We start from the raw sequence: 22,769 nt of genomic DNA on the forward strand, positions 1-22,769 counted from the left end.
GGTTATTTAATCACAAATTGTGATTATTCGTCAGCCTAATTGATAGTCTGTTTTATTTATTTCTTGCTTGTTATTGCCAAACTGAAAGTTGAATTTTTGTGTGTTTATCTAAACTAAAATATTAACACAATAACAGCACAGACACGATCATGTATGATGAGAGAGCTTTATTTCAGCAAAAGATGAAATGAAACTGTGGTCACTTTGCCATTTATAGCACACAGCAATAGAGGAAAATCAGAAATGGTGATTTCCCATCAGGCTGTCTACCACTTCACTTTCCAGAGGTCCAGATTGTCCCCCCGTCTCTATCGAGAACCAGGGTACCCTCGTTAGTCACGGTTAGACGCATTCTCTCGCTGGTTTGATTACAGTAAGTGTCGGTGGCCCAAAGTGGTTTATTAGCTTTAGAGTACATGACCAGGTTATTGTCCTCCAGGAGAACGATCCGATATGGCCTATCACAGACGGTGTTGGAATGCCAGGTGGGAGTAGAAGAACTCTTGTAGATAACAAAGTTCCCATCATGCTGTAGGAGAACAAGGAACATGTTAGACGAGAATTTGTTTTTAATCTCTAACTGACTGGTTTGAACTAATTCTTAACTGAAATAAAAGCTAAAAAAAACTAACTTTATTTTAACCACATTATGATAATACAGTCCTGAAGATTTGTCAAATGTCTTTTTTTTTATAGTGCTCCACTGGCTTTTTAAAAGACAACAGCTGGTCCATGAATGTTCAAATCATGAACACTTTTGTTTTTGTCAGTTTTAATGGCTTGTGGCACTTGCCAAGATAATAAAGATAAGATTAGAGCAGCACATAGTGTCAGCATGGCAGCCAAATGGAGTTGGGCTGGGGGGGGGGGGTAACCGCAAGTTTCTGTAATGAACAAAGTTGTTTTGTCATCAAGCAGATGACGCAGAACAAGCTCAAAGACCTTCAAGTTGGTATCCAAACGGATATTGAGCTACTCTTGCGTTGAATTTCTGAGGCTTCGGGAAAAAAAGGTACTCGGGACAACCCCAGAATTACCACATCTTCACAGGTGATGTCAATAAGTTAGACAAAATGAGTGATCTTCAGGAGCTTAACAATTTTGGAAATTCTAGTAATGTTCTTTTTGTTACCTGGAAGACAGCCTTGACGTTTCCGTCCTCACTGGTGAGGACGTCCCCCTGACGCAGCTGCTGGCCGGTGCTGATGAATCGGCTAGACATGACTGTAATGTCCGTAGACGCCTTGTCTTACTGACATAAGAATAATTCAAGAATGAGCCGACTTCGTAGGTTCTTAACTGTGTAGCTTTTACTAGCGTTCATCCAACATACAACCTTTATAACATGAGCGTCTAACGTCCTGTATACGTCACACGCCACTGCACGTACACCCGTGAGTAGGTCAAGTTAAACACGTGACAGAACCTTCAAAATAATAACATCTTTCATTCATTACATCTCCCCCTCTAAGATGATTTTCTAACCTGTATATCACCCCCCTTTTCACAAAAAAAATACAAAATCCCCCACAGTACACAAGTCCATACGCCTCACAAATCCAGCCGGATTGCTGGCTTGCTCACCCTGCCAGAGCGAGTAACATATGGTGTGGAAGTTGGCATTTCTGCTGCTCGGGACTCATCCGTGTTTCCATTCTCCCCTGGAGTGACATGGTCAGGATCCCTGCTGACAAAGGTGAGTGTTTTGGGTGTGGCCAACAGGTGGCGCCTGTTCCTTCTGTAATGTTCACCTTGAGCTGTCTCCACTATGTAGGATCTGGGAGTGGAGCTCTGACTGTGAACAACTGCTGGCATTGTCCATGTTTTCTGTCCATCAAGTTTGGTGAGTACTGCGTCACCCGAGTTCAGTGGGCGCAGTGTCCGCACGCTGTTCCTGCGGTTGTAGTAGAAAGCCTGCCTCGATTTGGCTGCGGCGTCAGCGGTTTTGATCAGTTCCTCTTTAGGCCAGGCCGGTTTCAGGTTATGCTGCAATGTGGGTAAGGTGGTTCTGATTCTCCTACCCATGAGCAATTCCGCTGGACTGGCTCCAGTGGAAGAAGAGGGTGTAGCTCTGTATGTCAATAGGGCGAGGAGAGGGTCTTCCTGCCTTAATATGCTTTTGGCTATCTGAACAGCCCTCTCTGCCTGTCCATTACTCTGGGGGTAGTGTGGGCTTGAAGTCACATGGATGAAATCATAATCCTCACTGAACCTCCTCATCTCTTCTGAAACTAGCTGTGGCCCATTATCGCTAACTACAATTTCAGGGATACCAAAACGTGCAAATGTAGCCTTCAGCCTAGCTACAACCTGACTGCTAGTAGTTGTTGGTAGATTTAGGATTTCCAAAAACCTGGAATAATAGTCAGACACTATCAAGTAGTTTTGCTTTTTGTACTCACACAGGTCTATGCCAACTTTCTGCCATGGTCTGGATGGGAGCTCACTTGACATTAAAGGCTCTTTTCTCTGTGTGTTCTTGTGTTCTCTGCAGAATTGACATTGCTGTATCTTTGTTGTAATGTGCTCTGTCATTTTGGGCCACCACACTGACTGGCTAGCTCTCTCTCTGCACTTAACTATCCCCTGGTGCCCGTCGTGTATTCTCTCTAGGATCACCTCCCTCATCTCTGTGGGAATGACGATACGACTGCCTCTGATGACTAAACCATCTACCGCAGGTAACTCCCCTCTCACCTGATAAAAGTCTCTGACTGTCTCCGGCACTTTATCAACATACTCAGGCCAGCCGTGTCTGATGAAGCCCAACACTGTCTGGAGCCGCAGATCCCCATCCGTGCTCTGTTTTATCTCCTGCATCCTTTGAGGTGTGGCAGGCACCTGGCACACGATGGCATCAATGTGTGCTGCAACATCATCATGAGAAGCACCATCTCCGTAGCGCTGCTCTGGGCCTCTGGAGAGTGCATCAGCCACAGCTAAAGTTTTGCCTGGTGCGTATTCAGCCACTGCATTGAAACGCATCAGCCTCATTAACAGTCTCTGGCACCTAATGGGCACATTATCCAAGTCTTTGCTGTTCATGAGAGGCACTAGTGGTTTATGATCGGTGACAAGTCTGAAATTGTCAAGCCCAAACAAGTACTTCTCGAACCTTTCACATGCCCAGACGCTGGCTAAGCACTCTTTCTCGATCTGTGCGTACCTTGTCTCTGCGTCACTCAGCCGTCGGGAGCAGTAGGCCACGGGCTTCCAGTGTTCCCCGTGCTGCTGGAGCAGAACGCCTCCCAGCCCGTAGCTGCTGGCATCTGCTGACACCACCGTAGCCTTAGTGACGTCATAAAAGGTGAGTACCGGGGCGGTGGCGAGTGCTGCTTTAAGGTCTTGGAATGCTGTGTTCTGTGCAGGTCCCCACAGCCACTCTGTTGTTGCTTTAAGCAGTCCATAAAGCGGCTGACCTACAGTGGACAGCTCTGGGACGTATTTTGCCAAATAGTTCACCATCCCGAGGAACCTCTTGAGTTCCGTCACGTTCTGGGGCTGAGGAAAGTTCTCTATTCCGGCCACTTTGTCCGGGTCAGGTCTGACGCCTGCCTCGTCGATGATGTGACCAAGGAAGCGGACTTGTTTCTGTTTAAACTTGCATTTCGCTTGGTTCAGTTTGAGACCTGCTGTTTCAGTGACCCCCAGCGCCTCTGCTAGGCGCCAGTCGTGGATTTCCTCAGTCTCTCCATGTATAAGGATGTCATCCATGTACACCTCTGTGCCCTCTAGCCCGGTCAGAGTTTCCGCCATCTTTCTCTGGAAAATCTTTGGAGCACTCGTTATACCAAATGGAAGGCGGCTGAAAGCATACCTTCCAAATGGGGTGATGAAAGTGGTGAGCCCCCTGCTGTCTTCATGCAAGGGGATCTGGTAAAACCCATTTGCTGCATCCAACGTTGTGAAGAACTTTGACCCTGCAAGCCTTGGCATTATTTCCTCCATAGTGGGCAGCACGTATTTCTCACGTTTCACCGCTCGATTCAGCCTCCTGAGGTCAGCGCAGCAGCGAACCTCTTTCTTGTTCGGTTTCAGCACCGGCACCATAGCGGTGCACCATTCTGTGGGCTGAGTCACTTTTTCAATAATGCCCTCATTTTCCATGCGCTGCAGTTCTTTCTTAACCAGTGGTACAAGTGGCAGCGGTATCCGTCTGGCTGTATGCACCGCGTATGGCTGGGCACCCTCCACCAGAGCTATTTTCACTGGGTCTGTTTTCAGCAGTCCACTTGAGCCGAAAACTCCACTGACCTCATCCATCCGCTTCACTAGACCCATCTCCACTGCCTCTGGACGACTCAGCAGACAGCTGCCTCTCCCCTTGATCACATACACTGGAAAGGAGTATTGTTTCTCCTTGTAGTTGGTTGTGGCTTGAAACTGTCCTATGCAGCTGATGTTTCCACCTGGGCTTATGAAGCATGTGTCAGGAGGTCCCAGTTTTATGTTTGGCTTCAGCTTTTTAAATGTCCCTTGGTTGATAACGGTAGCGTCAGCCCCCGTGTCAATTTTAAAGGTTATTGGTACATCACTTATTGTTAAACTAACAGTCCAATCTTCCTGACTGCTCTCTTTGCCAACTTCTCCCAGAAAGTACAGCTGTTTAATCTCTTTAGTGACTTCTCTCACCGCTTTAGAGTGACATACACGCTCCCAATGTCCCTTTTTATGACACTTGTTGCACTTACTGTTCGTTACAGGACACTTCCGCTCATCGGTGTGCTGCGTCTTGCCGCACCTCCCGCATTCATCTACTTTGTTGGTTGCAGGTCTGCTGCCACCATGACGCTGTCCGCCCTTTTTCTTTTGGCGTCCGTCCCGCCGTCAGACAACATTGACGTTAGCCAGCTGGGCCTCTGGTTGGTTAGCTTGGAGGCTGAGCTGCTTTGTTATTGCCTCCGCCTGGCGCACTTGTTCAATGACTTTCACCAGAGTAAGGTCCGCTGTGAGCTGGAACTGACGGGAGAGCACTTTGTCTTTTATGCCCACTACCAGACGATCTCTGATATGTTCATCCCTCTTGTCCCCAAACTCACAGTGTTCAGACAGCTCATACAATGTCCGGATGTACATCTCCGCTGTTTCTCCTGGCTGCTGGCTATGTTGATAGAAGCACGCCCTCTCATGTATGATGTTACGGCGGGGAATGATGTAGTCGTCGAACTTTTTCAGTACGATATCATAGTCCACTTTATCAACCTCCACCGCGAAGTCAAACGAGCTGAATATCTTTTCAGCCTCGCTTCCCATTGCATAAATCAGCGAACTCACTTGAATCTCCCCGTCGTCTTTATCCAGCTTTGTCGCGAGCCTGAAGCGCGAAAACCGTTGTTTCCACTCCGGCCATTCAACGGGGCAGTCAAACTTGAATTCACTCGGCGGATTAAACTTCGGCATGACCGCTCGTGTTCAGATACACAGTCTATTCTGACACCATGTAATGTCCGTAGACGCCTTGTCTTACTGACATAAGAATAATTCAAGAATGAGCCGACTTCGTAGGTTCTTAACTGTGTAGCTTTTACTAGCGTTCATCCAACATACAACCTTTATAACATGAGCGTCTAACGTCCTGTATACGTCACACGCACTGCACGTACACCCGTGAGTAGGTCAAGTTAAACACGTGACAGGACCTTCAAAATAATAACATCTTTCATTCATTACAATGACTGTGTACAGAAGATTGGCATAACCTTCATTGAGGGACATAGTCTATTGCGACTTATGTGTTTAGACAAGTCAGAAAAGAATTCAATACAAAATGTAGTCAACTTTCACATGTTTTCCATTTTTGCTGTTCAGTGAATTCCTTCTGTCCAGTTTTAGCTCATATTTCCATGTGAAATGACGAGAGAGAGAATTGTTTTTGTTTTTTGAATCACTAAAGAACTGCAATAGAGGGGCATATATAAATCAAACATCCTTTTTTTTTTTTTGCAATATTTTTTTTTTAAACAGAATCCAACCTGCAATATAAACCTTCACTGTAGATGTATGGAAAACACCTGTTAGCCATTTTATGAACAATAAACGCAGAATTGCAACAATTTTGAGAGGGAATTTCTGCTCATTCTCTTTAACTAAAGTCTAATAATGAAATCCAGCTTTTCAATAACTACACAGTTTGTTTCAGTTCAGTCAATTCCAATCTGCAGATTAACTGACTAACCCACAGTGTTATTTCAAGAGCAGAGGTTTTTCATCAGCTACAGTATTAAGCTCACCTGTCAGGATCGTGCAGCTGTTTCTAATGGAAAGCCGGAGGTGCTGAACAGCGCTCAGGTTGGAATGGACTCTTGGAGCAAAGAAGTGAAGTTTGACGTGGACCAGTCCTTTTATCTTGGCATTGAAGGTGTGTGTTGGTGGGGGGGGTGTGTGTGTGTGGGGGGGGGGGACTTGACAAACCTAAATGGATATCTGAACCGCAATGAAATCTGGATGGATATGGGAAATAGTGAAGAAGATCGGTTCATGGTTTATGCATATTAGATAAAAAATGAATATTATTTAGTTGCTATAGTTGAATTTATTGTGATACACATCTTTCTCTGTCTCTATCACACAGACACACACTACCTACAAACATCCTCATAAATTCAGCAGATACAACACATACACTTTCTTTCCTTTTATGGCGACTGCGTTAACCACTGTGCCACCGTGCCGCAATTAAGTCAAGTTAAGATTAAGTGAATTTGAATAAGGAAATAAGGTACTCTGTACCAGTGTTGTGCTTTGTTGACATATCTAAATGCAGTTATTGAGTTAATTAGAATGGCCTGCTAGGATAGAATAGGATATAATAGAATACTGCTCCATTTGGTGGTTACACTGTAGTATAAGACAGTTGTATGTATTCTGGGGGAATTGACATAAAATACATAGGTTGTAAAATTTAATAAATAAGGAATGAATCCGATCTGTGCTTGTGTGTTAAAACTTTGCAGAAATAGGTTGTTCACATTGACATGTATAATAATAAATGTGTATATACTCATATAAAATAATAATAACATTGATCAGTTAAATGTAGGTAGTATTTGTAATAATAGTCAGTTCATGTCATGCTGTCTAACTGCTTTATAAATATTCCGTCCTTACATTTTAAATTAGGGCGTGTTATTTCATGGTGAAAATGTTAGCTCTAAAACAGCTTTCTCATTTAAATTGCCGAAATAGTGTTGTGTTACCACGTCTCATGTATGTCGGTATTTCTCGGCTGGAAGAGTGTGTCATTGAATGTTATTCAATAGGGCCTTGTGTGCACGTCGTGTGTCTGTATATTTGAGTGTTTTGTGTGGAAAGTAGCCTATTTGTGAGTTTGTTGTTTGTCTGGGGCCCGCATTTTTTCTTTCTTTCATTCTTATATGTATTTTTCTTTTTGGTTCTTATTTGCACGATATTTCAGTCCTTTGACACAGTTTACTTTTCTTTTTTATTAAAATACAGACACGAGTAGTTAAGATAGTGCAACCCTAGCTGTTTCTTCAATCCCTGTGAGCGTTATCTCTCTCTCTCTCTCTCTCTCTCTCTCTCTCTCTCTCTCTCTCTCTCTCTCTCTCTCTCTCTCTCTCTCTCTCTCAATTCAATTCAATATTTGCTTTATTGGCATGACATACATTTGTGTATATATTGCCAAAACATGTAAAACAACAACACAACACAATGATTATAATAATGACAGCAACAGCAACAATGATTATAATAATGACAGCAACAACAACAATGATTATGATATCGAACAGCAACAGTAGCAATAGGTGCCGTCGCCCACTGTCTCTCATATCAGGTTGTGGCAGGAAAATATAAATCTTGCTGCAATGCTCGCCACTGGCCCCCCTCCCAGGACCACCCGCAGCTTACCTGCCTCGTCAATTTCCTGCTACTCTGGAATCACATGTTACACCTCCTTGACAAAAGCCCGGCGCTGTTTTTCAAGTTTTTCACATTTAAGGAGGAAGTGCACCTCTGTCTCCACCTCATCTGTCATGCACTGACCACATGTTCGATGCTCTTTTGGCTCTTGTTGCTCTCTCTCGCTCTCTCTGTCTCTGTCTCGCTTTCTGGTGTTTTGCTACAAATTGCTAGCCCGCATTGATGTCTAGGTCTTGTAATTGAGATAAAATATATTCCAATTAGTTCACACGTTTCTGGCCCGTCGAAGCTACCCATGGTTACATCAAATTTGTTATTACCTTTTTTCTGCCATGGGTTTCCATTGTGGTACAAGAGTGATTCCTTCGCCTGGTATATAATGTCTCTGTCTTGCTCGGATAGCTCTGTTTTGCGGCAAAATCAATGGCTTTGGGTAGAACTTGCAGCTATCAAAACATATAAATTTGCAGATCTTCTTGTCATCTATGGTCTTAAACCATTCTAATACTTGGTCCATGTTTTTCCCTTGGTTTTCAAGATTCGATCGTTCATGTTTTCGATGATTTTTTTTACTTATCTTTCTGATTTCCGGTTTGGTGAGGTTGATCAATCTACATGATAGCTTGTATAAAAAGTTCGGTTTGTGGTCCTTCCGGGTGATAAAGGCTTGGTTCCGGGCAGTGATATCATTGCGGTTGTCTAGTAATTTTAAGTCTGAAGCTTTTTTTTTTTTTTGTCTTTCATCATTACTTCTCTTTGGGCGATCTCTGCGGCCCTCTTGTATGATGTTGTGACGTTATTTTCTAGGAGGTCGCCATATCACTTGCTCGAGTTTTAATTTATAAAAAATAGTGGTTTTATCGGCTGCAATGATGAGTGTATCATCGTCTTTTATCTTTTTTGAATCATCACATAGTTTCTCCTGGAATGTTTTAATTGGTGGTTTAAATTTGATGTTTTTAATCATTTCGAGCAGGCCATCTTCAAAGAGTTTCAATTCGGGGATGAACGGCGGTGATTTTGTAGATTTGAATCCATAATTTTGCTTGTCCATTGGTTTATCGTCCGGATTTAGAAAGAAAAAGGCTCTCCATCTTCCCGCTCTTATGAACTTCTCGGTTTTTGAAATAAGGCACTTTAGGTAGTCTCTCTGCGTCGGTGCTGGTATGTTCGTGGTCGAGTGGCCGAAATTTACTTGTTGCATGTCGGTTTCAAAAGTGTTTAAAGAAACACTCTCGGGGGTCTCAATTGTAATTAACCAGTGTGGTGACCCACATATACATAACGAGAGACATTCACCTAAGAGGACGGTGTACCTTTAAGGGAAGAGGCGAGGGGTCAGATAATGCACTTCCGCTTCCGGTTCACGGTTCAGTGTCGTTGTCGAATGTATGACATGCTAAGTTGGAGCTAGTAAACTACCTCGACTACGTCTACTCTCACGTCTCCTTTCTCGTTGTTTTCTAACTCCACATTGATGACCCCGACGTGATCGAACTACTAATACGAGTATGTCTGACAACGAAGACGCCGGGAATAATGCTGCCGCGGTACCCGCTCCCGACGCCGGTGCTAACAACATGGCTATTGCTAACGCTAGCATTTACGCCGCTACTGTGAAGCTACCCGACTTTTGGCAGCATAATCCACGGCCGTGGTTTCAACATGTGGAAGCCCAGTTCCAGTTTAGAGGGATACCGCAGGATGCAACGCAGTACTTCCACGTAGTGGCGGCGTTAGACGCATCGACAACGGCGCGAGCAATGACACTGTTGGAAGCTCCGCCAGCTGCTGGCAAGTACGATGCTATAAAGACATTCCTCCTGAAACTATTTGAACTGTCGGAGCTGGAGAAGGCAGACCGTTTACTGTCCCTGAATGGCCTCGGCGACGGCAAACCGTCTGAGTTAATGGAAAAAATGCTGTCTGTGCTGGGATCGGCTGATGCTGCCTTTCTTTTCACACACATTTTTCTGAGGCAGCTCCCCGCACCTGTACGCACAGCACTGGCCAGTTCTCCTCTCGCCGCCTCCAAGGACTACCGTTCTCTGGCTGCTGAAGCAGACAGGGTTTTCCTGGCCAACCGGCAACAGTTTGTGCATGCCCTGCTACCCCACAAGACCGCCCCACCACCACCACCTGTGTACGACTATATGGACACCACGGCTGCGGTGACAGCCCGCCGCCAACCTGATGACGGGCTCTGTTATTACCATGCCAGGTTTGGGGCAAAACAGTGTCGCAAACCCTGCAGTTACAGGGTTCAGGGAAACGCCAAGGCCGGCGCTCGTTAACGGCTATGGGCGCCGGCCGTGACTGCAAGCTGTTGTTCATCAGAGACTCCTTGTCGGGCCGGCAGCTGCTGGTTGACTCTGGCGCTCAACGCAGCATACTACCAGCACAAGCTGTGGACACGATGACCGACAGTCACGGCCCACATATGGACGCCGCCAACGGCATCACACCCTTTTGGCTCTTTGAGTTCTTACGTATGCCTTTCGGCCTTAAAGGGGCGGCGCAGACGTTTCAGCGCCTTATGGATTCTGTGCTCCGCGACATGCCATTTTTGTTTGTGTACTTAGACGACATCCTCGTGGCCAGCGCGTCGGCGGAGGAACACATGACGCACCTCAGACAGCTGTTTGACAGGCTCAGCGAACACGGCCTCATCATCAACCCAGCTAAGTGTCAGTTCGGGGAGTCGTCCATCACCTTCCTCGGGCACCACATCACTCCACAGGGGGCCGTTCCCCTCCCTGCCAGGGTTGAGGCTGTCACCATGTTCCCCCGCCCCCGCACTGTACAGTCGCTGCAGGAATTCCTGGGCATGGTGAACTTTTATAACCGTTTCCTGCCCCGTGCCGCCCACATCATGCATCCCCTGTATGAGGCCCTGCGGGTTAAGAAGTCTAAGGACGAGCTGGACTGGTCTTCGGGGATGGACGAGGCTTTTGTGGCCGCCAAGACCGCGCTGGCCAAAGCTGCGCTGCTAGCTCACCCGTCGCCTGCCTCCCCCATAGCCCTTATAACGGATGCCTCCGACTACGCCGTGGGGGCCCTGTGTAAGCAGTGGGGGGGGGGGGCTGGCAGCCGTTGGCGTTCTTCAGTAAAGAACTCCGTGAGAGCGAGCGCAAATACAGCACCTTTGATAGGGAACTACTGGGTCTCTTCCTCGCAACCAGAGACTTTAGGTTCATATTGGAGGGCCGACAGTTCACCGCTTTCGTGGACCACAAACCGCTGACATTCTGTATGGCCAAAACCTCAGAACCGTGGTCTGGGCGTCAGCAGCGCCATCTCGCAGCGGTTTCCGAGTTTACCACGGACATACAACACGTGTCGGGCAAGGATAACTTCGTCGCCGACTGCCTTTCACGGGCGGTTGTTAACGCCGTTCACTTGGGACTCAACTACGCCGCTATGGCAGCGGACCAAGCCAAGAACGCGACCGTTCAAGACTACCGGTCGACCCCTACGGCGCTACGGCTGGAGGACGTGACGTTCGACGCGGCCAACACCACCCTCCTCTGTGACATCTCCACCGGTCAACCGCGCCCCCTGGTGCCTACTTCCTGGCGGCGCCGAGTTTTTGACACCGTCCACGGCCTTTCCCACCCGGGAGTGAAGGCCTCGACCAAGCTGGTGAGCGTCAAGTTCGTTTGGCCTGGGCTCCGTGAGGATGTTAGAGCCTGGGCCGGCTCGTGTGTGGCGTGCCAACGCGCCAAGGTGCACCGCCATACCAAGGCCCCTTTGACGCCGTTTGTGGTTCCAGAGAGGCGGTTTGACCACGTCAATGTTGACCTGGTGGGTCCCCTGCCCCCCTCCCGTGGTTATACGTTCCTCCTCACTATTGTGGACAGGGCCACCAGGTGGCCAGAGGCTATTCCCTTGTCCTCCACGACGGCAGCAGAGGTAGCACGGACGTTCATCGGCTGCTGGGTGGCCCGTTTCGGCACGCCTGGTGACATCACGAGCGACCGGGGCTCCCAGTTTACCTTGGAGCTCTGGACGGCGGTCACTGAGCACCTGGGGGTGAAGGTCCACCGCACTACGGCGTACAACCCGCAGAGCAACGGACTTTGTGAGCGGTTCCATTGGGACATGAAAGCCGCTCTGCGGGCAAGCCTCACTAGCTGCGACTGGATGGACCGGCTCCCATGGGTCATGCTTGGCCTGCGTTCGGCCCCGAAGGAAGACCTCCAGACCTCCTCCGCTGAGCTGGTGTATGGCCAGCCCCTGCGGGTTCCGGGGGAGTTTCTTCCGGATGCTACGGCTCCCTGGTCAGCCGCCTCTCACCTCAGTGCGTCCCGGAGCGCTGCCGGTGCCTTCGCTCCCGTTCCGATGTCTCAACACTGCCTCCCCCGGTCCTACGTCCCCAAGGATCTGCCATCGGCGAGGTACGTCTTCATTAGGCACGACAGCCATCGGTCCCCGCTGCAGCCCCCATACGACGGGCCCTTCCGCGTCCTGGAGGCGGGGGATAAGAACTTTGTGGTGGACATGGGGGGCAGGCCGGAGCGGGTCGCTATAGACCGTCTCAAGCCCGCTCACTTGGACATTGGGGAGCCAATGCAATTGGCCCTACCCCCGCGGCGGGGGCACCCTCCTAGGTCGGCTCCGGCACCTGCCTCTGTTCCTGCTTCGGCCCCGCCTATGGCCCGGGTTTCGGCCCCATCTGTTTCCCCTCCTGTGAAGCGCAGCCGTTATGGCCGCAGGGTCGGCCCCCCGACTCGTCACCTGTTTTCCCCGTGACTTTGCACTATGTCATTGACTGTTCTGTTGTAGAGTCTATTTTTATGTTCATGACTTGCAATTTTGCTGTTTTGCATTGTTTTGTGTAGGTGAATTCTGGGGGGGCCTGTGTGGTGACCCACATATATATAACGAGAGACATTCACCTAAGAGGACGGTGTACCTTTAAGGGAAGAGGCGAGGGGTCGGATAATGCACTTCCGCTTCCGGTTCACGGTTCAGTGTCATCGAATGTATGACATGCTAAGTTGGAGCTAGTAAACTACCTCGACTACGTCTACTCTCACGTCTCCTGTCTCGTTGTTTTCTAACTCCACACCAGAATATTCCCTTTGAGCATCACAATGTAGTGTCAGGCACAAACGGTCGTTTTATCGTTGTCTCAGGGGAAAAAAAATTTCTTCTTTACCGGATCTGAGTTCATACTCTCTCAATACTCGGTGGGGATTTCAACTGCTGGTTGAATGAATCCTGTGCTTGGATCGGTCTTCCACCAACCCTGGTATAATGCGTAAGTCTGCTTCACTTATTCAATCCTTTTTATCCAACTATGGTATCTCTGATGTGTGGTGCTTTCTCCATCCAAACAGGAGAGATTACTCCTTCTTCTTACATGTTCGCCTTACCTTCTCTAGGATTGATTATTTTCTTATTGATAACCAACTGATCCCATTGGCCCGTTCCTGTGATTATCAGAGCATATTCATATCAGGCCACGCCCCTTTTGTACTATTTGGGACTTCCTGGTCACCCTGAAATAAAAATATACTGGCGATTTAATTTGGCCCTACTGTCAAATAATGATTTCATGAAATTTATGGAGGAGCAGATAACTTTCTTTTTTCATACCAATACCGTACCTGAAACCTCCAGCCTGATTGTTTGGGATGCTCTGAAGGCTTACCTAAGGGAACAAATAATTTCTTTCTCTGTGAATATGAAAAAGAGAGCCCATAAAGAATGATTAGAACTAGCCGATCAAATTAAAGAAATAGGCCAGCAATATGCTCAAGTTAAAAACCCAGACCTTTATAAAAAGCAAGTGGGACTCTAAACAAAGTTTGACCACCTTTCGACACATCCAATTGAACATCACTTTTGAAGAGCAAGAGTTTATTTTATATCCAATTATATCCAATTTATTTTATATCTCAGCCAATCAGCTGAGAGGACTTAAAGCAAAACAGCTCATTACACAAATTCAAATGGCTGATGGATATTTCAGGGATTTGGAGGAAGGGAGTTGAACACAAAGTGTCCCTTTATGCGGTCGATCTTTTGGTTTTAATATCAAGCCCGGACACCTCCCGACCCCACAATGCTGTCATTACTCACTCAATTTAGCCATTTCTCAGGATACAAACTAAATTTACACAAAAGTGAACTTTTTCCCGTAAATGGGGAGGCACCTACATCAGAGTATACCAACCTCCCTTTTAAGATTGTGGAAAATCATTTTATTTACCTTGGTATTACAGTCACAAGAAAACATAAGTGTCTTTTTAAAGAAAATGTCCTTACCCTGTTAAAACATGTGAAATTACCTAACGCAGTGGTCACCCCTATCGACATCCCTGGTGGGCCGAATTAACTCAAATCAAAATGAATATTCTCCCTAAATTTTTATACCTCTTTCAGTCTATACCAACCTTCATCCCTAAATCATTTTTTGACTCATTAGATTCAGTTATGTCATCCTATATATGGAAGGGTAAGCACCCTCGGCTAAACAAAGTCCATCTTCAAAAATCAAAAAGAGATGGAGGCTTGGCACTGCCCAATTTCCGTTTCTGTTATGGGCGGCTAAAATACGCTGTCTTGCGTTTTGGTCGCACTTTCATAACCGAGCTGGGTAGCAATGGAGTTTAATTTTGGCAAAAGCCTATTCATACCAGCACTGCTTGGGTCCTCACTCCCTCTTCCCCCAAATAAATTAATTGATAATCCGGTCACCAGACACACCGTGAGAGTACGGGCTCAGTTCAAAAAACATTTTGGTTTTCATGTTTTTCATCGCTCTAGTCCTGTTTCATCCAACCGCCTCTTTCAACCATCCTTACTTGATTCTGCATTTCAGGACTGGCACAGAAGGGGTATTGAGAGCATCAAATGTCTTTTTATAGACAATATATTTGCGTCATTTGAACAGCTCTCTGGAAAGTGCAATTTACCAAATAAGGATTTTTTTCAGATATTTAAAAATTAGACACTTTGTCCGCTCTTAAATACCAAATTTCCCTGAGGCACCTGATACGACCACCGCTGACACGTTCCTTAGTCTACACCTGTCACGTAGAGGTTTATTATCCATAATATATGACAAGCTCGCAGGTATAAGACATGCCCCTCTTGACAAGATTAAAACTGCCTGGGAGCAGGACTTAAGCCTCTCACTGTCGGATGATATATGGAATTCGATCTTTAGGCTGGTCAATTCCACATCCCTTTGTGCCCGTCATTGTCTGTTACAGTTTAAGGTGGTGCACAGAATCCATGTGTCCAAAGTCAAATTATCCTATATGTACCCGGATGTGAGTCCCATCTATGACAAATGTAGGGGGGATGAGGCTTCCCATATCCACATGTTCTGGGCGTGTCCTAGGCTTGAAAAATACTGGGAAGATGTCTTCCAAACCTTATCCCTAACCCTTACTTTCAAACTAGAACCTAACCCTCTGGTCGCCCTGTTTGGCACCACTGGCAAGGATGACGTACACCTGACCCCATCCAAACGCCGCATATTGTCCTTCGCTTCTCTGTTGGCCAGGCGTGCAATATTGCTGAGATGGTGGAAGGATGCTGCCCCGCCCACCCATGCTCAGTGGCTGAACGATATTATGTCCTGTTTAAACATCAAAAAGGTCCGCTACTCAGTCTGTAACTCCAAGGAAGAGTTCCAAAAGGTGTTGGGTCCTTTCCTGGAATACTTTTAAGAATCTCCAGCCAAACTAAAGAATCCTTGCCCATTCTCTTCTGCTTTTTGTTTTTGTTGATTTATGTCAATAATGTAACCTGTGAAGGTCTACCAGTTTCTAAACCCCCCAACTTCCATTTACTGACTTACCTATTTTTCTTCTTTTCTAAATCCTAAACCCGACTTTCAGCACATTCCTGTTTTCACTCCAGGGACGAGATATACCCTCTTACATAGCGCATCCTGGCTTGTAGATGGGGCTAGTGGGGGTGGGGGTGGGGGGTGATTGGGGATAAGGTTGTCATGTTCCTATATCATTTTTATATCATGTAAATCTGACATATCATGCACTTGTTTTAAAATCTTTGTAAGTATTTTTTGTTGTTTAAAATCCAATAAAAATATCTTTGAGGAAAAAAAAGAAAAGGAACACTCAACGGTAGGGAAAGTGCTCAACAAATAAGGAGCAAAACAATCCAGTGATTCAAGTAAATTCTTTATGAGACAGACAGTACAAGCCTGTTTCATGCCATAAGCAATCATCAGCTGTCAATAAAGCTACCCGGGAAAGGACATACCATTTACTGCCTCGTCATACACATCACGTGCACAACGTCCAATGGGGAAGGGAGAGGTGCGACATTCAAAAATTCAAAAACACGTGATCGCCAACGCTTTTAACACTTCATATATATATATACAGTGCATCCGGAAAGTATTCACACCCCTTCACTTTCCCCACATTTTGTTATGTTACAGCCTTATTACAAAATGGATTAAATTCTTTTTTTTTCTCTCATCATTCTACACACAATACCCCATAATGACAAAAGGAAAAAGGTTTTGTAGAAATTTTTGCAAATTTATTAAAAATAAAAAACTGAAATATTGCATGTACATAAGTATTCACACCCTTTGCTATGACACTCAAAATTGAGCTCAGGTTCATCCTCTTTCCACTGATCATCCTTGAGATGTTTCTACATCTTGATTGGAGTCCACCTGTAGTAAATTCAATTGATTGGACATGATTTGGAAAGGCACACACCTGTCTATATAAGGTCCCACTGTTGACAGTGCATGTCAGAGCAGAAACCAAGCCATGAAGTCAAAGGAATTGTCTGTGGACCTCCGAGACAGGATTGTACTGAGGCACAGATCTGGGGAAGGATACAAAAACATTTCTACAGCTTTGAAGGTCCCGAAGAGCACAGTGGTCTCCATCATTCGTAATGCAAGAAGTGTGGATCCACCAGGACTCTTCCTAGAGCTGGCCGCCCAGCCAAACTGAGCAATCGGGGGAGAAGGGCCTTGGTCAGGGAGGTGACCAAGAACCTGATGGTCACTCTGACAGAGGACCAGCATTCCTCTGTTGAAATTGGAAGAACCTTCCAGAAGGACAACCATCTCTGCAGCACTCCACCAATCAGGCCTTTATGGTAGAGTGGCCAGACGGAAGCCTCTGCTCAGTAAAAGGCACATGACAGCCCGCTTGGAGTTTGCCAGAAAGCACCTAAAGGACTCTCAGACCATGAGAAACCAGATTCTCTGGTCTGATGAAACCAAGATTGAACTCTTTGGCCTGAATGCTAAACGTCACGTCTGGAGGAAACCAGGCACCTCTCATCACCTTGCTAATACCATCCCTACAGTGAAGCATGGTGGTGGCAGCATCATGCTGTGGGGATGTTCTTCAGTGGCAGGAACTGGGAGTCTAGTCAGGATCGAGGGAAGATGAATGGAGCAAAGTACAAAGAGATCCTTGATGAAAACCTGCTCCAGAGCACTCAGGACCTCAGACTGGGGTGAAGGTTTACCTTTCAACACGACAACGACCCTAAGCACACAGCCAAGACAATGAAGGAGTGGCTTCGGGACAAGTCTGTGAAGGTCCTTGAGTGGCCCAGCCAGAGCCCAGACTTAAACTCCATTGAACATCTCTGGAAAGACCTGAAAATAGCTGTGCAGCGACGCTCCCCATCTAACCTTACAGAGCTCGAGAGGATCTGCAGAGAAGAATGGGAGAAATACCCCAAATATAGGTGTGCCAAGCTTATAGCTTCATACCCAAGAAGACTTGAGGCTGCCAAGGGTGCCTCAACCAAGTACTGAGTAAAGGGTGTGAATACTTTTGTACATGCAATATTTCCGTTTTTTATTTTTAATGAATTTGCAAAAATTTCTACAAAATCTTTTTCGCTTTGCCAGTATTGTGTGTAGATTGATGAGGGAAAAAAAGGAATTTAATCCATTTTGGAATAAGGCTGTAACATAACAAAATATGGGGAAAGTGAAGGGGTGTGAATACTTTCCGGATGCACTGTGTATATATATATATACTATATATATAAAATCTACTCCCCGACTCCTCCACTCCACCTGTCCATTCAGCTCCTGTGGTCAAAGTAGACCCTGTGCATAAACATCAGCTGCTACTTCACAACACACACACACACACACACACACAAGACAAAAGGACAGGGGTCAACCAACAGTGACAGCTGGGTAACATGCCTCGGACGTTCAGGGGCCCTCCAGGGGAGGGGGTATGATGCCCTGCTATACATGCGCGCAATCCTTGGGGATCAGTCCACTGGGAATCAGTGCGTGTATGTGTGTACCAGGTTTTTCTATCCTAATAGGTATAACGGGGGCAGTCCTATGCTGTTCTATGCTGGTCAGCCTGCTGCACGCCCGTCACTCTCATCATTAGCTCTGCGTTGTGTTCTATTTTGGGTGGGGCTCCAGGTGTTGTGGGGGGGCCCTCAGTCTCTCATCATCATCATCACCATCATGATCAAGGAAGGAGGGGAGACACACAGGACTCTATTTGGCCCACCTTGCCATTTATTTTGGTTTCAAACCCTTCGATAAACATCCAGTCCTCCAGCTGGAGCGGTGTTTCTTACGGACGTGGGGGTCGAAGCTCAACCACTGCCCGGACTTCACTCGTGTGCGTTAGAAGGAGAAACCGTCCACGGGACTCCGATGTAAGAAAGGATAAACAAGTATTTTATCCCACAGCTTGCAGTATCTTCTTACAGGGATACTCAAGGTTACGTTCTCCTCAACCAGCAAAACTGTGCTACGGTAAGAAACAGGCGTGGCTCGGCTCGATCGCTGCTTGAGACTCCCCCCACAAAACAAAATTGGCCTCTCCCGCGTTCCCTCTTCCGTGTACCCACAAGACCTCTCTCTTAAAGCGACAGTACAAGTATATGACGGTCGTTATAAAACATACATAAAAGTAAATAATGACATAAAATAAAATGTAGTAAACACAAATAACAGCACACAGACAGGATTTGGTGATATTTCATACTCAAACAAAATAAAATAAAACATTAATTTTAACCTGGTTACATAGGCCTAATATAGACATCTCTAAGTAATGAAATTCAGCTAAAATGTTCGTAAAAATGGTTTTTAGCAGATTTTTTGGGCCCCCCCCCTTTTTTCTCCCAAATTGTATCCGGCCAATTACCCCACTCTTCCTAGCCTTCTCGGCCACTGCTCCACCCCCTCTGCTGATCCAGGGAGGGCTGCAGACTACCACATGCCTCCTCGATACATGTAGAGTCGCCGGCCGCTTCTTTTCACCTGACTGAGGAGTTTCACCAGGAGGACATAGCCTGTGGGAGGATCACACTATTCCTCCCCCACAAACAGGCGTCCCTAACGACCAGAGGAGGCACTAGTGCAGCGACCAGGACACATACCACATCCGGCTTCCCGCCTGCAGACACAGACAATTGTGTCTGTAGGGGCGCCCGACCAAGCCGGAGGCAACACAGAGATTCGAACCGCCGATCCCCATGTTGGTAGGCAACGGAATAGACCGCTACGCTACCCGGACGCCTTTTTAGCAGAATTTTAAGACGAAAAGTTTCTCAGGATTTTAATAGCTGTTAATCTAGCTGTTTTATTTTTTCAGTAGCAGATATCCTATATACCTAAAAATGGCAATTGTCTTCCGAAATGAAATAATTGTTGATTATAGTGAGTCCATCCTATGAATAAGCTCCAATTTTTTTATTATTTTTTTTTTAAATCAATCAGTCTTTCTTCTTTCATTCTCTTTGTGGCTCTGTCTCCCAAACACACTCAAACATAGACACACACTTACCAAGCATGTGGAGAAGCCCCGTACCTGTCTGTGTGATAAATTACCATGGTATGGATAGGGGGCAATTCAGACACTCCATCTACAGATGGTTGGGGAGGGGTATATCCAGCGTGTGTGCGCGCACACACACACACACACACACACACACACACACACACACAAACACACACACACACTGTAATGTCCGTAGACGCCTTGTCTTACTGACATAAGAATAATTCAAGAACGAGCCGACTTCGTAGGTTCTTAACTGCGTAGCTTTTACTAGCGTTCATCCGACATACAACCTTCATAACATGCGCTTCTAACTTCCTGTATACGTCACACGCACTGCACGTACACCCGTGAGTAGGTCAAGTTAAACACGTGACCTTTCATTCATTACATCTCCCCCTCTAAGATGATTTTCTAACCTGTATATCACCCCCCTTTTCACAAAAAAAATAAAAAATCCCCCACAGTACACAAGTCCATACGCCTCACAAATCCAGCCGGATTGCAGGCTTGCTCACCCTGCCAGAGCGAGTAACATATGGTGTGGAAGTTGGCATTTCTGCTGCTCGGGACTCATCCGTGTTTCCACTCTCCCCTGGAGTGACATGGTCAGGATCCCTGCTGACAAAGGTGAGTGTTTTAGGTGTGGCCAACAGGTGGCGCCTGTTCCTTCTGTAATGTTCACCTTGAGCTGTCTCCACTATGTAGGATCTGGGAGTGGAGCTCTGACTGTGAACAACTGCTGGCATTGTCCATGTTTTCTGTCCATCAAGTTTGGTGAGTACTGCGTCACCCGAGTTCAGTGGGCGCAGTGTCCGCACGCCGTTCCTGCGGTCGTAGTAGAAAGCCTGCCTCAATTTGGCTGCGGCGTCAGCGGTTTTGATCAGTTCCTCTTTAGGCCAGGCTGGTTTCAGGTTATGCTGCAATGTGGGTAAGGTGGTTCTGAGTCTCCTACCCATGAGCAATTCCGCTGGACTGGCTCCAGTGGAAGAAGAGGGTGTAGCTCTGTATGTCAACAGGGCGAGGAGAGGGTCTTCCTGCCTTAATATGCTTTTGGCTATCTGAACAGCCCTCTCTGCCTGTCCATTACTCTGGGGGTAGTGTGGGCTTGAAGTCACATGGATGAAATCATAATCCTCACTGAACCTCCTCATCTCTTCTGAAACTAGCTGTGGCCCATTATCGCTAACTACAATTTCAGGGATACCAAAACGTGCAAATGTAGCCTTCAGCCTAGCTACAACCTGACTGCTAGTAGTTGTTGGTAGATTTAGGATCTCCAAAAACCTGGAATAATAGTCAGACACTATCAAGTAGTTTTGCTTTTTGTACTCACACAGGTCTATGCCAACTTTCTGCCATGGTCTGGATGGGAGCTCACTTGACATTAAAGGCTCTTTTCTCTGTGTGTTCTTGTGTTCTCTGCAGAATTGACATTGCTGTATCTTTGTTGTAATGTGCTCTGTCATTTTGGGCCACCACACTGACTGGCTAGCTCTCTCTCTGCACTTAACTATCCCCTGGTGCCCGTCGTGTATTCTGTCTAAGATCACCTCCCTCATCTCTGTGGGAATGACGATACGACTGCCTCTGATGACTAAACCATCTACCTCAGATAACTCCCCTCTCACCTGATAAAAGTCTCTGACTGTCTCCGGCACTTTATCGACATACTCAGGCCAGCCGTGTCTGATGAAGCCCAACACTGTCTGGAGCTGCAGATCCCCATCCGTGCTCTGTTTTATCTCCTGCATCCTTTGAGGTGTGGCAGGCACCTGGCACACGATGGCATCAATGTGCGCTGCAACATCATCATGAGAAGCACCATCTCCGTAGCGCTGCTCTGGGCCTCTGGAGAGTGCATCAGCCACAGCTAAAGTTTTGCCTGGTGCGTATTCAGCCACTGCATTGAAACGCATCAGCCTCATTAACAGTCTCTGGCACCTAATGGGCACATTATCCAAGTCTTTGCTGTTCATGAGAGGCACTAGTGGTTTATGATCGGTGACAAGTCTGAAATTGTCAAGCCCAAACAAGTACTTCTCGAACCTTTCACATGCCCAGATGCTGGCTAAGCACTCTTTCTCGATCTGTGCGTACCTTGTCTCTGCGTCACTCAGCCGTCGGGAGCAGTAGGCCACGGGCTTCCAGTGTTCCCCGTGCTGCTGGAGCAGAACGCCTCCCAGCCCGTAGCTGCTGGCATCTGCTGACACCACCGTAGCCTTAGTGACGTCATAAAAGGTGAGTACCGGGGCGGTGGCGAGTGCTGCTTTAAGGTCTTGGAATGCTGTGTTCTGTGCAGGTCCCCACAGCCACTCTGTCGTTGCTTTAAGCAGTCCATAAAGCGGCTGACCTACAGTGGACAGCTCTGGGACGTATTTTGCCAAATAGTTCACCATCCCGAGGAACCTCTTGAGTTCCGTCACGTTCTGGGGCTGAGGAAAGTTCTCTATTCCGGCCACTTTGTCCGGGTCAGGTCTGATGCCTGCCTCGTTGATGATATGACCAAGGAAGCGGACTTGTTTCTGTTTGAACTTGCATTTCGCTTGGTTCAGTTTGAGACCTGCTGTTTCAATGACCCCCAGCGCCTCTGCTAGGCGCCGGTCATGGATTTCCTCAGTCTCTCCGTGTATAAGGATGTCATCCATGTACACCTCTGTGCCCTCTAGCCCGGTCAGAGTTTCCGCCATCTTTCTCTGGAAAATCTCTGGAGCACTCGTTATACCAAATGGAAGGCGGCAGAAAGCATACCTCCCAAATGGGGTGATGAAAGTGGTGAGCCCCCTGCTGTCTTCATGCAAGGGGATCTGGTAAAACCCACTTGCTGCATCCAACGTTGTGAAGAACTTTGACCCTGCGAGCCTTGGCATTATTTCCTCCATAGTGGGCAGCACGTATTTCTCACGTTTCACCGCTCGATTCAGCCTCCTGAGGTCAGCGCAGCAGCGAACCTCTTTCTTGTTCGGTTTCAGCACCGGCACCATAGCGGCGCACCATTCTGTGGGCTGAGTCACTTTTTCAATAATGCCCTCATTTTCCATGCGCTGCAGTTCTTTCTTAACCAGTGGTACAAGTGGCAGTGGTATCCGTCTGGCTGTATGC

General features: G+C 46.9%; 1 protein-coding gene across 1 annotated transcript; it reads right to left on the bottom strand.

Moving 5' to 3' along the window:
- Nucleotides 1-203: 203 nt before the first annotated feature.
- On the bottom strand, nt 204-6,288 carry LOC130108453 (B-type lectin plumieribetin-like). The gene is made up of 3 exons (XM_056275378.1): nt 6,231-6,288; nt 1,133-1,252; nt 204-529 (listed from the first exon to the last, which is right to left on the bottom strand). Exons 2-3 carry the CDS (start codon nt 1,220-1,222, stop codon nt 275-277), a joined length of 345 nt encoding a protein of 114 aa, XP_056131353.1. The 5' UTR covers nt 1,223-1,252; nt 6,231-6,288; the 3' UTR covers nt 204-274.
- Nucleotides 6,289-22,769: the final 16,481 nt, after the last annotated feature.

Source organism: Lampris incognitus, chromosome 2 (assembly GCF_029633865.1).
Source record: "Lampris incognitus isolate fLamInc1 chromosome 2, fLamInc1.hap2, whole genome shotgun sequence".
In the NCBI taxonomy this organism is placed as follows: Eukaryota; Metazoa; Chordata; class Actinopteri; order Lampriformes; family Lampridae; genus Lampris; species Lampris incognitus.

Coding starts and splice junctions, on each gene's coding strand:
- LOC130108453 (XM_056275378.1), bottom strand. CDS start 1,222: ATGTCTAGCCGATTCATCAGCACCGGCCAGCAGCTGCGTCAGGGGGAC. Junction 530..1,132: donor ACGTCAAGGCTGTCTTCCAG/GTAACAAAAAGA, acceptor GTTCTCCTACAG/CATGATGGGAACTTTGTTAT.